This window comes from Callorhinus ursinus, unplaced genomic scaffold (assembly GCF_003265705.2).
Source record: "Callorhinus ursinus isolate GAN/ISIS: 27379988/994484 unplaced genomic scaffold, GSC_fseal_2.0 scaffold21, whole genome shotgun sequence".
Lineage (NCBI taxonomy): Eukaryota > Metazoa > Chordata > Mammalia > Carnivora > Otariidae > Callorhinus > Callorhinus ursinus.
The window spans coordinates 26,291,637-26,308,125 of NW_027397083.1; the positions used below are offsets into that span (position 1 = coordinate 26,291,637).

At 39.0% G+C, this 16,489-nt stretch overlaps 1 protein-coding gene across 4 annotated transcripts in view; it reads right to left on the minus strand.

Annotated features, from left to right (window-relative positions):
- Window positions 1-241: 241 nt before the first annotated feature.
- Window positions 242-16,489, minus strand: part of NELL1 (neural EGFL like 1) — an 857,163-nt gene continuing 840,915 nt past the window's right edge. For 2 of the 4 annotated variants that reach the window (XM_073904917.1, XM_073904918.1), the window contains exons 18-20: window positions 5,226-5,402; window positions 2,376-2,600; window positions 245-865 (exon numbers count right to left, since the gene is read on the minus strand). In XM_073904917.1, coding sequence (XP_073761018.1) covers window positions 815-865; window positions 2,376-2,600; window positions 5,226-5,402 — 453 coding nt within the window. In that variant the 3' untranslated portion in view covers window positions 245-814. Of the gene's footprint in view, window positions 866-2,375; window positions 2,601-5,225; window positions 5,403-16,489 lie in introns of all 4 variants that reach the window. The other 2 variants (XM_073904919.1, XM_025879299.2) reach the window with 2 other exon arrangements.

Genomic DNA, 16,489 nt, shown 5'->3' on the forward strand with positions numbered 1-16,489 from the left:
GTATGCAGGTCCCTTGTAAGTTATCAATTACTATATAAAACAAATGCAAAGATTCTTTCTCTTTCAATGCTTTGAAAGGTGGTAAGTATTGCCATTGTGACTAAATTGTGACCTAAGCTTTTGTTTCACTTTGTTTGCAAAAGGGAGGAGAAGTTTTTTTAAAAAAATAATTATATAATTATCTTTGGGGTCCTTCCCCTCTTTAATATATCGTCATTTCTTTCACCTTGTTGAAGCTGAATGAGTGAGCATCTAAGTGTGTTCAGCAGTTGGAAATATAAGTATGATGCAGTGAGACTCTACATCCATATATTCATCAAAACATTTCACAGGGATCTCAATAGTAAGTATGCAGTGGATGGGACAAAATCACAACAGGCAACTTTATTTGTAGAATTTGATCCAAAACCCAAGAAAAAAATAAATTAAAAGCGCTGAGTCTCTATTATGTTTGTACACAAAATAAACCAAAAAATACATCAGCATTTACCATGAGATCATTTAAATGTATTTGCAAATGATTTGGTAAGGGAAACATCTGATTTACAACACGGGGAACTTCTTTTAACAACCAGAGACTTAAAAGCACTGCACTGTAGGTCACCTAGACTAGGTTAGCAAGAGTGAACAAAGTGGTAAGTCCAAAAGGCAACCCCCAAACACCTTCCTCAGACGGAGACTTTGGTAACTGTGGTAAAACAAACAAACAAACAAACAAACAAAACACCAAGTCCTGTTCTTCACTATGCTGGATGGTCATTTCATTTCATTTTGTTCATTCTTCTCCCACAATGATGAGTCCATTTTAAATACTTCAGGTATTATGAAGACACTCCAAATCCACAGAGCAGCAGACACGTCCATTCTGTGCATCAAGACGTAAGGGTTAGCCAACTGAGACAGAGGCTATATAAATATCAATCAGCAATGTGCATTTTCATATTCAAAATGACCATATCTACGTTTTGACATAAACTCCATGAATGCTACTTAAAGTTAAGAAAAATGCTAGGGAAGGAGTGGTAAGGGAGGAAGGACATATGAGACCCTCTTAAGTCCCTCCTGCTAGATCTTGCTGGCAGTATAATCTCATACCTCTGAGCTCAAACCAGCTTTGGGACTCCACCCCCTGTATTTCCAGGTTGTTTATACAACTAATTCACTGGACTTATTCTAGGTAAAATTGTTTTCAAAAACAAACCCCTCAAAGATCATTTGCCATGAACAAAGCTAATCCAAAGTACCACAGGGACCTGAAGGCAACTCCAAAATGGGTTCCAGAAAGGTCTGTATATTAGGAATAGAGTCTCTCGTGGTGACTATGAAGGTAACAGTACATGTTTAGATATATAAATTATTGGAAATTCATTAAAAATCAAGGACATGCATTAATGTAAATACACCTTTATAATCCCCCTAAATGAATCTCAAACCTGACCTCAAAGAAATACTACTAAATAACAGTTTCCACATCCCTCGGTCATTTTCTTTGCTGGGGCTGAAGGTATACACACACACACACACACACACACAGGACCATGGTTCTTTTGCTATGTGAAGTTTGATATTGGCCTTTTTCTATTGGGGCTGAATCTTAAGATGGCACTTTCTCATCTACCTTTGTAACAGCCATAAAAAGATGAGTTGGGAACCTTCCACTGATGTTTGGAACTGAGCCAGGATTTGATAGAACAGACTAATATTTTAAATGTGCTTAATCACGGGAATCTTAAACAGATGTTTTGACGGAGATTTGACACTGCCTAACCCCTGCTCCGAGTCCAATGTAGTCGTAGCTCTTCCAAGCACTGTAGGGAGGAAGGGGTCAGTTTTTAACTTCAAAGACATATGAGGATCCCTCATGGGAACTCCTCTAAAAAGACAGGAAAATAATCACAATTAATTAAATCCTGCAGCAAGAGCTTCGGGTTCCCGCATTAGGCACTGTGATAATTAAACAAAGCAAACAACTTCATAGAACACTTTTTTTCTAACACTGACAGTTTCATGAAAGAGCTTATAAAATTTTCCAGGATGAAAAGAGATCTTTTTTCCTTTCTTCCTTTTCTTTTTAATATGCAGGTCAAAATAGCTTAAATCAGCCATAATTGGTCCTAGTATCAATTGTCAAAATTCTGTAGTTCAAAGGCATGAGAGAGGACAATTTTATTCCATGTTCATTTGGAGTTTGCCTTTAAACGCAGTGCAGCTATGATCCATTCAGACATATTAACCTCCTGAGAGAAGTAAATGCCTGCCTGTGTTTTTACCATGCCCCTCAGAATCTGTGCATTCAGTAACATCAGGAATGGACCTCCTGCAGGTACTCTCTGACAACTGTTCAAGGCCTGATTGTCCTCAGGATATCCAATTACCTTGCATTTGCAGGTTGTGCAGGGAGATCCAGCCATTGTCCACACTGAGCCGCTAAGCCTTGAAATGCCATAGCTGTCCAGGCAAGTTTTTCTGATGTCGTAGGCAATGTTATCAGCCAGGCAGGGGTCACTGACACAGCGGGGACAACACTCCCCTTCCAAGATGGCTGTGTACTCACAGCTCAAATTGGGGCAAGTGAGTGGCCAGCAGTCTACCTCTCCTTCCTGTAGAGAGAAAGCCAAAAATGGCTCATCTATGTCCTTATGCACAATTCTGTTCCCAAAGTCTGGGGAGGGGGGGGCAGTAATTCTCATCATTGTCCTTACTGAATGTTTTTACTTCTACCTTTATAGGTAGAATATGCTTCCTCCTTGAAGAGCTACCACAGATATCACCTCCTCCAGGGTGCTTTTGCTGACTGTCTAGTGCGGCCCAAAAAAGAGGCAGGTCCTATCCCTGGGTGCCAGTGGCAGCCCATAATTATTTTTATCATCATACTTATGATCCTTATCATCACTCTCAGTGCAATTCCAGATTAAGTTTTGAGGCTTTAGGCTTTGGCCTTGTTTCTTTATCTAGATGGTACTTAGCACAGTTTGCGTCAAAAAATGCTAATCAAATGGGCAATGAGTGAAGAGGTGATAAGGTGTTGGCTAGTGTTTAAAGAGAAATTAATTACTCTCAAGGTCAAAGGGGAACTTGAAGCACTGTAATATTTCACCCACCTCATAAACTGAGTTCCTAGTATCAAATTTAAAATTGAGATTGGGCAATATCAAGAGAACTATTTCAGAATGGTTTTGAATGTGACGTGTAGCTAGGAACATCACTAACGTGTAGCAAGGTGTTACAGTTCAGGTGGAGCCTCTGTATGTTTCAGGATCTGGCAACTGTGGCTCCACTGAGCTGCCTATAACTCTTTCTCTATGCAGCCTCTTCTGTTATTATAATTTATGCAAACTCACATCTAATTATTTGGTCAGCTTCACAAGACAATGGCCTTTGGTGATAGACCACATCTATCATGCTCACCATTATAGCATCCAGAGTCTAGCACATGCAAAGTCTTGATAAATATTTATTAAATATGACCCACATTATACTCAAGTAATTATTAAGCTATGTGTTCAACATCCTCAGTTTTCCCAGGAAAGATTAACCTTAGGGGCTGGGGATGGAAGTGAAAACACTTCTGAAATGCTCTGAAAATTTCATGTCTGAAATTAAGCCCGATTCTTCTAAGTGCCTGATGACTGGCTTCTTGAAAAAAAAAATGCGATTTTCCAGACTGATGTGGAAGTTAATTTTTATAGTTGTATTGGGTTTATTTGCCCTTGGATGGGAGCTTGAAAAAAATGGCTTTGATTTAAATATATCTGAGTGATACTCTTCAGTAGTAGGAGTGAGTCAGAAGAATGCTTTTTATTAAGATGATCTGCACATTCACCATGAGACTTTAGAAAATCTGATAGCGGGCGCCTGGGTGGCTCAGATGGTTAAGCGTCTGCCTTCGGCTCAGGTCATGATCCCAGGGTCCTGGGATCGAGGCCCGCATCGGGCTCCCTGCTCCTTGGGAGCCTGCTTCTCCCTCTGCCTCTCTCTCTCTCTCTCTCATGAATAAATAAATAAAATTTAAAGAAAAAAAAAAAGAAAATCTGATAGCAATTTACAGTACAATTTCTCTAAATGCTTGTCTTCATACAGTATCCATAGACTAAATCACTAATTTCAGCCTATGTTAAACTATGGAATGTAGCTAATAGGTTCCATTATAAGTTGACTTGGTTGTGACTTGGTTTCAGAAGTTATGACTTCCTCACAGATGGAACATCATATTCACTATGATTATGTTTCCCAACAGTCTTTGCATCCTTTAGAAACCTTTGTGTGTGGTGTGATTCGAAACAGAGAGAACCAGGTACAGCAATTAAATTTTTTTCTCTGGACACTCTCAAATCTTATGATACCATTAGTATTTTTATATTAAGGTCCAAAACTACCTTCATTTTTTTTCTTTATGAAGGTTTAGCATCCAAAACAGAGTTTTCAACCTAGGAAACGTTATCAATAGCAACTGTTGTGCACTAAGTACCTTCTTTGTGCCAAATACTGCATTTGTGCTTCACATAATTTCTCTTATCTTCAGAGCAGAACTACAAAATAGATAGTTTCCCTTGTGTACAATGAAGGAAAGAATGATCGGTGCATTGCGAGGACTTGCCCAGATTAACAGCACAGAGCTAACACGTGGGAGACGTAAGATTAAATTCTTGGTCTCTCTGACTCAATCCCTGATGTTTCTGCTACGTTCTGTTATCTTTCATATTGAAACTTTTAATGGTTAGATCCCAAGAAATCAAAGACTGGGCTCTATAAGAACTACAGGTCCCAGTCAAGGCTTTGAAGACTTTCTAATCATGGGGGCATTTTTCTTGATCTGGACTTGCCAAAAAGTTCATCTGACCTATGAACACTTTCTTTTTGCCTTCTATATTGTTTTTTGTTTTGGGTTTTTAAAAGTTTTAATTCCAGTATAATTAACATACACCATTATATTCATTTCAGGTGTACAATATAGGGATTCAAGTCTTCCATCCATCACCCAGTGCTCATCACAGTGCCCTCCTTAATCCCCATCACCTATATCACCCATCTCCACCTGTCTCTGTATATTACTTTAAATAGTATAATCTGAATGTCTTCAGGCAGAGCATTTGCCCCTTAGTAGCCACAAGAATTGCGCTCCCTGAATAGACTCTCAAATAGCAGGAAACTCAAGCCCTTAGGCAACTGAGTTAGCAACCTTTCCAGGGTAAAGGGATAACAGCCTGTCAGGGAAGCTGACATACCAGACACCGGCACTGCTGGCAGCTATGAGTCCAATTGTCTCCGCTCCGATACAGCTTGTGTCCATTTTGATCTAAACATTGACTTGTGACCCTGGTGTCACACTCTGGGCAACAGAAAAGGTCAACACTTGGATTCTGGCAATCACAAGCGGTCCGTCGGCAGAATATCTTTCCATCCTGTTTAGAAATGAGGTGAAGGAGGGTTACATCATTAGGGAAACAAGGTAGCGGCACTATGAAAAGCAAGCCTTATAAACACTTTACAGAGCACACAGGAAAGATTTTTTAGAGTCAAAGTACTCCCCTGGCCACCTTTCATTTTGTTCAAAACAGATGCACGTGTGTGCGCGTGCACACATGCACCCCTTTCCCCGACCTTGCCTACAGAGCAGCCCGTGTAAAAACGGAGATATTTCTAAGTTTAAAAAAGTCAGTATGTTCTTTGAAACTCCCTTTTCCCCAAAAAATCACATTTCTAAGTAAAATTACAATTAAACTAAGCAGTTAAAAATGCATCTATGCTCAAGAACTTGAGTGGAAAATCATGCTACTGTATTTTTCCCAATTCATAATGATAACATGAAACACATTCAAAGGCATTCATTGAATTTTATCTCTGTCTCAACTCTGGGAGGAAGTCTGACTATACCCTTTTTACAGAAGAATTAACTGAGGCCCAGGGATGCTAAATGATTTATCAAGTATGGAGTTAGCGATCTCTAAGGAACTCCATCAGGGCTTCTGGTTTCAAAACAATTTTTCTTCTACAAGACAGGCTTTAGGTGGCTTATTACAAAGGGCTCTGATTAGGTGCCACCTTCCACCTTGAGGCAGTTACCCAAATAATAGGCCCAGTACAATTTCTGGAGTAATGGCCCTGAACACTCATAAAGACTTGAAGTTCAACAGCACTCAAACATTAAGACTGCACATTTGCAGCCTGTCCCCATTATACGTGTGTTATTCACAGTAATTTCTCACCTCAGACAATAAAAAATGCTGAAAATGTAAGGTAAGACCTGTGGCGACATTTATGGTTATAACTGCTTTGCTGAATATTTACAAAACCAAAGACTCTCAGAGCCAGTGGTACCTTAAAGGACACATAACCAAGCCCCCTGGACCTATACTGAACCCTCTCTAAAGCAGTCATATTCAAAAGTCATCAAGCCTGTGCTTGAAGCTCTCCTTCTCAAGGAAGCCACCACTATGGAAGGCATTCAAAGTATATATCTCTGTTCATGTCTGAATGTTAAAAACTGGACTTCTTGTTGCCTCTGTCCATTGATCCTTGTCCACACCCATTGCTAGTCACAGAACTCCCAGTCCTTTCTGTCACATTTTCAACTCTTTTGTTCTTAGAAGACAGCATTTATGTCTCCACTGAATCATCTCATCTCTGGATTAAACATCTCTAATTTTTTGACCAGTCCCACTAGTTTTGAGTCCCTTCAGTGTTACAGTTGCCTTATCCTCAACAGTTTCAAGTATTTCCAATAGTAGTAGTAGTAGTAGTAGTAGTAGTAATAATAATAATCTACCATAATTTTAACACTTATTTTGGGCCATACATTGTGCTAAGCCTTTTATATGCATTAGCACATTTGGTCTTGATAATTCTGTGGAGTATGATTTACACTCCATTTCTCACATGAGGTAGCTGAGTAAAAGAACTAAATATAATTCTTCAGTAACAGTCTGACCAACACAGTGAATTGGGACTCATGGTCACCTTGTACTTTCTTTAATGCAGTCTGATTTCAATATTTACTTCCCTACTTACTATGGTTATGTCATGGTGTTGATTTATATTGAGCTTAATGAAGACTAAAACCTCATTAAGCCCTATCCCCATCTTGTGCACTTAGTCATCTGGGGGTAGCAAAGATAAAACCTGATGTTTATCCTTACTGTACTGCACCTTGTTAGGTCCATTTCATCTCTCCTGCCTGTCACAATGTTTTCTAAATGCTGTTTCTGTCATCCACCATAGTTTGTCCTCTTTCACAGCTTTATCTGCAAACTTGATGGACCTGCCCTCGGGGTCTTCATCTACTTCATCGATAACAATGTTGAATAGGACAGGACTTGCTGAGACAAGTTTACTGTCAGCAAAAGCGGAAATCTTTAAATGCTTTATATTTTTTATGGAGAATGGAAAGGAGACATGCTGGTTAAGTATATAATAATAACATAACAGGTTGAAAAATGCTTTTCCTCAAAGCGTGTGCATTTTCTCTATTACTGTAAGAAATGACAGGAAATCATAATTTCCCAAATATCAAGGGGTAAAAGATTATACAAACACACACACACACTCTCTCCAGTTACGCAGGTGAATTGAGTCAGAGATTATTATTAGTCTGGACCAAGAACTGTCCAGATTCTAGGCATCTTCCAACAATAGGCCTTTATTCTAACTCACTAACATATTTTGCTTGTGTAATCATTGCCCAGAAAGACTCCCTAGTGATTTATTTTAGCCAAGAAGTTAAGCAAAGTAATGGTAGCTACAACATAAAACCATTGGGTCAGCTCAGCTACTGAGGTCACAATACTACTCTCCCTAAGTATAGAAGGACTGGGCCTCAGTAACCGACAGAGCTATGTCCACAAACCATATCAAACAGGGACAGATTCTTCTAGAAGGGGTTACTGTCCACAGGCAAGGAAGCCCAATCAGAATACTGTGTTTCTCTCCTCATGTGGGGATTAAAAGAATGAATAAGTGGATAGCCTCCAGGGTTAGTGCAAAATAAAGCAATTTCATATCTCATCAATTATGTGAAAATGCCAAATAGGCCCCTCTTAGTTTCTAACATATTTTAGAACGATGGCTATGTTCATTTTGCCTTTTGAATTACAGAGTAACTGTCAAGAAAATCATTTTTAATAATGAAAATGTCACAGGTGGCTCCATTAATTCAGTGATAATGTCATTACAAAACCTCAGCTCACAGAACACAACCACGCTAGAATCCAAACTTGGCAAGGAAATGGAACTCGGGGATGGTGAGTAATCCTTCTCATGGTACATCTCTGGGGTCATTCCCAGAGCTTGACCTCTGTCCCAGCTGGGGTGGTCAGAACAAGCCCCATTTACATGCCAAAGATGTATTTTCTCACCCTTCTGCCATAGAAGCTAAATGCTTTTCTGCAGTTTTATAATGAAAACTCAGCTATAAACAATTAATAATCATTGTAATATTTAAATTGCTCCTGAATTTTAAGAAGCAGGGACAAACACCTTCCTAGCAAATAAAAAATGAATTTATTCTTATAATGCCATGGAAAGTTATAAGTTTTATATTATAAATTACACATTTTATTACTGAATACTCGACACACTAATTTATTTAGTCCAGATTGCAAAATAACACTTTTTTCTTTTTTTTCTGCCACAGCTTGGAAACTTTTAAATCAAGAAGGAAGACTTAGGTAAGATAATTGATGTAAATTGAATAATAATATAACCTGGGGTTTGGCAAACTGATGCCAACAGTCCAAATTCGGCCAGTCACCTGTTTCTGTAAACAATGTTTAATAGAACACAGCTTCCCTCATTCATTTACATATTGTCTGTGGCTGTTTTCATACGCTAAGGGCAGAGTTCAGTATGTGAGACAGAGACCGTCTGGCCCTTTACAGAAAACATGTTTTGATCTCTGATACAAAGGGTAAAATTAAGAGTGGTACTCCAGACCCACCCATCTGTTCTACCTTCTCACGTGCAAATTTATGGTGGTGTGCTATCCAATCTTCCTTACAACATATTAATTTTGCCTCCAGGTTACATCCCACAACTAGCCCATTAGCCCTCTCTAATTAGCACCTCTCCAGTAAAACCTTTAACAGTCATTGAAGCCAACTGCCTCATTTTAATGAAGAGGAAATCAGGTCCAGAGAGGGGAAAGGACTTTTCCACACAGCAAATTAATGACAAAATAGGAACCAGACCTTACTCTGGACTTCTATAGCAATGATTTTCCAATATGCCGCTTCCTTGTGTCATGAGGAGCCTGAAGAGCAGGGTACAAGAACTTCACACAAACTGAAATCCGAAGGATTCTTGGGCCGACAGTTCTCAAAGTGTGGGCCTCACACCAGCAGCATTAGAATCTCCCTGGAACTAGCTAGAAATGCAAACTGTTCTGCTCCAATCCAATCTACTGAACCAGAAATTCCAGGGGTAGGGTCAGTGATCAACATTACACAAGCCCTCCAGGGGATTCTGGTGCAAGGGAAAGTTTGAGAATGTCTGATCGAGAAATAAGGTAACCCAGTCCGTTGGGAGATTAGCATGGCCTAACCCTCAAGGTTCTGCAGTGAAATGCAGGGCTTGGAACTGCACAGTGGAAGTATGAAGTCAGGGGGGATGGAAAAGAAGACCCTCTTCCTTGACAGGACCACTAGAGTTTTGAGGGAAACTAAACTTGCCACTTTGTTCCTCTTTCAAAGAAAAGGAAACACAATCTTAGGGCTTGCACGGCCAATTCCTACCATCAGGAACACCCTAGCCAGGAAGGTATTGACAATCCTGCTGGTTAGGTTCAGAGAGCAAAGCAGAGCATTTCTCTGAGTAACCTGCAGGATTTCAGAAAGCTAGCCTCTACCCTGGCCCCAGGCACAAGGTGACTCATCCCTGTTCTTCACTCTATGAGTGAGTGCCACATGGAGAATGGCAGGGTTATTTTATTGTCAGCCCCCGCTCCCCGTGCAGGTAGAGCTTTCTTCTTGCCTGAAGGAAACCCACAAACCCGTGAGGTTTCCCTACCATGGCCACCTTCCTCAGTTTCTGGGCAAAGGCTTAGATGAGGCCAGGTCAAATGGCCAGCATTCCAGACAATCTCCTGGCAAAGGCCCTCTCCTCTACCCTCCTTCTGTTTAAGATGACATGGAGGGCGACTGGTTATTATTTATGGTATCCATTTCCCTATCCACCTCCATTATTGCCAGAAAAACTCAAGACGTGGTATTGTTCGAGTCTTCAGTATTACATGCAGTTTCAGGATGAACGCCATTCACATTTCAATTAAGAAAGCAAACAAATAAAACAAAACAGTGCTGCAGGAAGCAAAGAAATGAAATCTGGCCTGCATAGCATGTTCTTTTTCTGCCACTGGATTTTCCAGTTACTACTAATAGTAGCTGTAGTAGGTAAAGGTGCAGGAGTAAATACAGTGTCTGACCTTTATCCAGTGTGCACCGGCCTAACTTGTAAACCCTGGCTCTTTCTTTTGTCAGTGACCTGAAATCTTTTGCCCAAGGAAATGGGGTAGCTAAGTCTCAAACGTGCCGCTCTGGAGCTTCTTTTCTGCCCACAGAATGAGGGCACATATTGCCACAGAGGCGGAGGGTCTGACGTTACAGCTCATCAGGACACATCACTGGATTTCTGTGTTCCCTTTCCCATGTGCTCTTACCTCTCTATCCCCTGTTCAGGTTCTCATCTGCACTCTCCTGAAACTTTACTTCAGCCTCAGTGGTATCTCTCCGTTTAGTTCTGATCTCCTCAGTCTTTCTACAGCGATGTCAATCAGACCTTGATTGGGCCATGCCAATCCTAGACAGAAAGTCCCTCATGATCCTCCGCAGCCTATAAATTAAGTCTAAATTCCATCGTCTGGCTGTGTCCCTAGCCTTTAGCTCCAGGGTTATCATCAGCTATCCCTTTCCCATACTCTTCTTTTTTTCTGATATTCTAAGCTCAGAATTTACTTCACATCTTCCTTATCAGAACATATGTAATGTCTTTGCTTCTTTGTTCTTCTCTTCCCTCTGTTTGGGAGTCACTTTCCTCACATCTCTCATTGGCTAAATTTCTCATCCTTGAAGGTCTCACTCAAACTTCACCTCCTTATTGCTTTCTGTATCTTCTGAGGATAGGGTATATTTCCCCTTTCTATGCTCCTAGAACAAACTGTTCATGATTCTTCCAGGGCATGACAGGTGATTGTTTATGTATCTATTTGCCTGTTCATCTCCGTAATCAACAATATAAAGATGACCACTACCTACAGTCATATGAAAATGCTGCAGTTTCCTGGAAGCTAATACACCTGAGACCTCTCTCTCTTCCCACATAGCACAGGTAGAAAATAAAGATGTCTTCCTAAAGCCCTTGACAGATTTATAAATGGAAGAGCCAGAGATGGGTATCTGTGAAAACAAACTGGGCTGTAACTAAGATTTAGGGGTCAAGCCCAGAGAGAGAATCATTTTTCACTCTGGGTATCTGTAGTATGGATAATGCTGGAAGAACATGGGTTCCAAGCAATTCAGCAATCTTTCTGTGCCTAATCAATTAAGTAGTCTAAAGGTGCATAAAAATCACTGTCACTATCAGGGAAGCATATGGAATCTAAACAGAAGCCCAAATCCATTTGTGTTGGCCTGGCTTTATTGTTGAACTCCATTAAGTTGTGGACATGTTTCAAGACCTCTTTCAATTGGCATGAAACACTAGTAGCTAACCTGGTGTATTGACTCAAGGCGGCGGGGGGTGGGGGGGGGGGGGGGGGGAGTGGTCTTTAAAATAACTTTGACTCATTTTTGGTAAGTGATTACTTATAGACAGCTCTCTGCAAGGCTCTGAGCTGAGTACTTCAAATATACCTTTATCTTAGTTCACTCTCACAGCAAGTGTGTCCGTAGATATTAACCCAGTCTTACTGATAAAACCCTGGCTCGGAAATGTAAAATATCTTGCAGAGTTCACAGAACCACACCCAGGCAGAGCAGTAGGGCTGGGAACCGGTTTCTCTAAGTGGAGACCTGGGAATTTTGTCATGGATATCTTAGTTTCACTTCTTTACCACTTAACTTGTGTGAAACAAGTTTCTGTTTCTTCTGTAAAGAGATACTTGTATTTACTTCATAAGGTTGTTGTTAAAGTATGAGGGGATACTTATAGTGCCAGATACATGAGAAATGTTAGCTCATTTCTACCTCCACCCTTATGACAGGAGGAAGATCCTGGGGTGGAGGAAGGAATTGCCCAAAAGTATCTATACAGAATTATCAATGACATTGGTCCCCCTACTCTCTCTTCCACACCAGGTCTCTTCATTTCCATGTGTCCTTTATAAATCAAATTAAGACTTGACTTTAGATAATATGTGGCTAAGGTACAGGAGAAATTATGTTGGGCTATACTACGTACTATCACTCAAGAGTACCTATTTAAATGTCCTCTTTCATGGATGTCCCAATTATTTAGCACAGGTGTTTCATCTGCTTCTTGTCATGGTAGGGATGCCCTGAAATTATATATAGAACCAAAAACTAGGATAAGACTTTGACAAGAAGTTCACTCCAACTCTACCCTTTTTTCCTACTATTTATCAACCTTTTCTGTTGAATTACTTATACACACACACACACACACACACACACACACACACACATATATAAAGTTAAAATTTTTGTGCTGTACTTTATACCTAAATGGGATAAAATAACACAACTAGATGATAGAACACCTCAGCATAGGTGTTCAACCTTTTCATGTAAAACTTCTGTTTCAAGAAAACTTTAAGAAAAAATTCCTACGGTTATGTGCATAAAATGAATGGACTAATGCTGGTGTACTCAGCCCTATAGTGATATTCAGACATCTTGAAGCCTGACATTTTTAAGCAGGTGTTAGATGGGCTGAAAACCTAGTGGAAAAATGCAATTTGTTGTGTAATCCAGGTTACTTTTAAACCATTTAAATATTTAAACCTTCAAATATGAAATTGACCCAAATTACTGCTCTTCTTGTTGTAAAGAATTCAAAAGGATAATTTGTATGTGATGACATACTAATCTTATTTCAATGTATAATATGCAAAGAAATGTATACATAATACTTACTGTAAAGTAAATGTAGAAATACCAGCTGCTGGCAAGAAAGAAAAGAGAAAATCCTAGAAAGGATTTGAAAGGTCTACATGAATAATGATTTTAAGCCCCAAACTGAAAAAAAAATTTTGGAAAGGGTGAAAGTGGAATACTGAGGGCATAAATGTCACTTAGCAGGCATTTCCAGACTTACAGAATTTTGGAGCCAGAAAGAACTGCAATCATCTAGCCAATCTTCTCATTGTACAGCTGAGGAAAGAGGCTTTGAGGCTAAGTCATCTGCTCAGGGTCACAAAACCACTTATTAGCAATGCCAGGAATAGAATCCAGGTCTTCTTGTTCCTGGTAGAATGCCTGGAAGTTCAAAATTCCAAGGAGTTCAAGGGAAGGGAACAGAACCCAGGAATAAGAGTCTAAGGTGAGAAAGGTTGATTTCTGGCTTTGTCAACTTTTAAATTCAACTTTCTTCTAAGTCTAAAGGAAGGAGATGATACTCCATCTTCCAAGTATAATATAGGAATCATATAGCAGAGTATTTATTTTGAATACTATCTAAAGAGGCTTATTGTCCTTGGATAATATAAGCCCTGGGTCAAAATATGACGATAAAAGGATTTTAATTCAGCGGCTAAAAAAAAATCTATGAATAAATACACCAATTTCACCGTTAGCATGCCAGTACATGTTTTATTTATGGCCTCCATCTGAAGGATAATCTTGAAACATCAGTTATTAATCTCCTTATGATATGACAACCCGCAGTGTTGTCATATGTGTATGAGACCGAGTGCCTTCTGACTTCTTGCTTGTATAGTTTTTCTTTTTTCTTCATAGTCATAAATTCTTTGATTCTTCCTTTAATACGTATTTTACCAACTAAGGCATACAATGTAAGAAGTATTTGTGAGTTCCTAGCTCAAAGGTGTGTCCCCCACCATAGTCTGCAAATAATTGTTCCACTGTCTTTTTACATATTGAGCTTTTTACATATTTGAGGAAAGTCTGAAGCCAATCTGAAATTTCCCAGGATAACTCTGACCTTATCTTGTCCTCATGCTTATGGAACTAGTACTGGTCCTGATGACTTCATACTGACTGGTCTTGTCCTAGTAAGAGAATCCTTCAGGTGTACAAATCACAGTCATCCTTCTCTTTTGTCTGTAAAATTGGTTTTGTTACATTTGTTGTATTCTCTTCAGGAAAGCCCACTGTGTGCTACATTATTACTGTCAGATTCCATATCCATCATGTAAGCATGTTTCTTCTCCACCTTTCCCCCTCAAAATCGATGGGTTTTCCCCCATCTCCATGGCATCAGTACAGGTTTGGTCCCAGGAAGCTTCTGAGGTAGTCTTCATATTGCATAGCTTTTCCCTTCAACTCATTCTCCAAGAGCCACTCTCCCCTTTCTCTTGTTTAACGACCTTGCCTTTTTGCCTATCTTGTTTGAGCCCTTGCTTTAATTTGAGGGTCTAGAGAAGTTTATCTAAATGTTTCTTCAATTGTGTGATCTAATTTTGTTCAAGTGGGTATTAATCTGCACTCCCCACCCCAATTTCTGTAATATTGATACCTCAATCCCACATTAGTTTTTTTTCATGAAGTGAAGGTGGTTCTATCTGAACTTGCCTGAGAATTTCATGATGCCATCACCCTGCCATCACCCTTTTCTCCTGATAACCTAAGCATTGTTCTTTTTTAAATTTCTAATTGAAGTAGAGTTGACATACATTATATTAGTTTCACATGTCCAACATATTGATTTGACAACTCTATACATTACTCAATATATAAAACACAATACCACGATAAGCATAGTCACCATTTGTCACCGTACAATATTATTGACTATATTCCCTGTGCTGTACTTTTCATCTCCATCTTATTTATTTTATAACTGGAAGTTTACACCTTTGAAACTCCTACATCTATTTCACCCATCTACCCAACTCCCACTCCTTCAGCAACCATTAGTTTGTTCTCTGTATTTATGAGTATGTTTCTTTTTTTGGTTTGTTCATTTGTTTAGATTCCACATGAGTTAAATCATAGGGTATTTATCTTACTCTGACTTACCATAACACTCTCTAGGCCCATCCATGTTGTAAATGGCAAGATTTCATTCTTTTTATGGCTGAGTAATATTCCATCATTCCATATGTGCATATGTATACCACATCTTCTTTGCCCATTAATCTACTGATGGACACTTGGGTTGCTTCTATATCTTGGTTATTGTAAATAATGTAGCAATAATACAGGAATGTGTATATCTTTCCAAATTACTGTTTTCATTTTCTTTGGGTAAATACCCAGTAGTAGAATTACTGGATTATATGGCATTTCTATTTTTAACTTTTGAGGAACCTCCCTAATCTTTTCCACAGTGGTTGCACCAATTTACATACCCACCAACAGTACATATGGGTTCCCTTTCCTTCACATCCTTGCCAGCATTTGTTTCTTACCTTTTTGATACTGGCCATTCTGACTAGTATGAGGTGATATCTCATTGTGGTTTTGATTTGCATTTCCCTAATGACTAATGATGCTGAGCATCTTTTTATGTGTCTCTTGGCTAACTGTATGTTTTATTTGGAAAAATGTCTATTCAGGTCTCTGGCCATTTTTAATCAGATTATTTTTGGTGTTTAGTCTCAGTTCTTTATTTATTTTGGATATTAGCCCTTTATCAGATATATTATTTGCAAATATCTTCTTCCATTATGTAGGATGCCTTTTCATTTTATTATTGGTTTCCTTTGCTATGCCAAAGAATTTTATTTTGTTACAGTCCCAATGGTTTATTTTTACTTTTGTTTCCCTTAGCCTTAGGAGACATATCTAGAAAGATGTTATTAAGTGGGATGGCAAAGAAATTACTGCCAATGTTTTCTTTTAGGAGTTTTATGGCTTCAGGCCTCATATTTAGTTCTTTAATCCATTTTGAGTTTATTTTTGTGTATAAGAAAGTGATCCAGTTTTATTCTTTTGCATGTAGCTGTCCAATTTTCTCAACACCATTTATCAAAGAGACTGACTTTTCACCATTATATATTCTTGCTTTTGTTGTAGATTGACCACTTAAGTGTGGATTCAATTCTGGGCTCTCTATTCTTTTCCACTGACCTATGTCTATTTGTGTGCCAGTACCATACTGTTTTGGTCAATATAGCTTTATGGTATATCTGAAATCTGGGACTGTGATACCTCCAGACTTGTTCCTTCCCAAGATTGCTTTGTGGTTCCATACAAATTTTAGGATTATTTATTCTAGCTTTATGAAAAATACTATTGATATTTTGATAGGGATTCCATTGAATCTGTAGACTGCTCAACTCTGCTTCTTTTAACAGTAAGCCTTCACCCTTTGTTGGCTTACGTAATTCTGCTATTATGTGATTTGGTTTATTTGAATT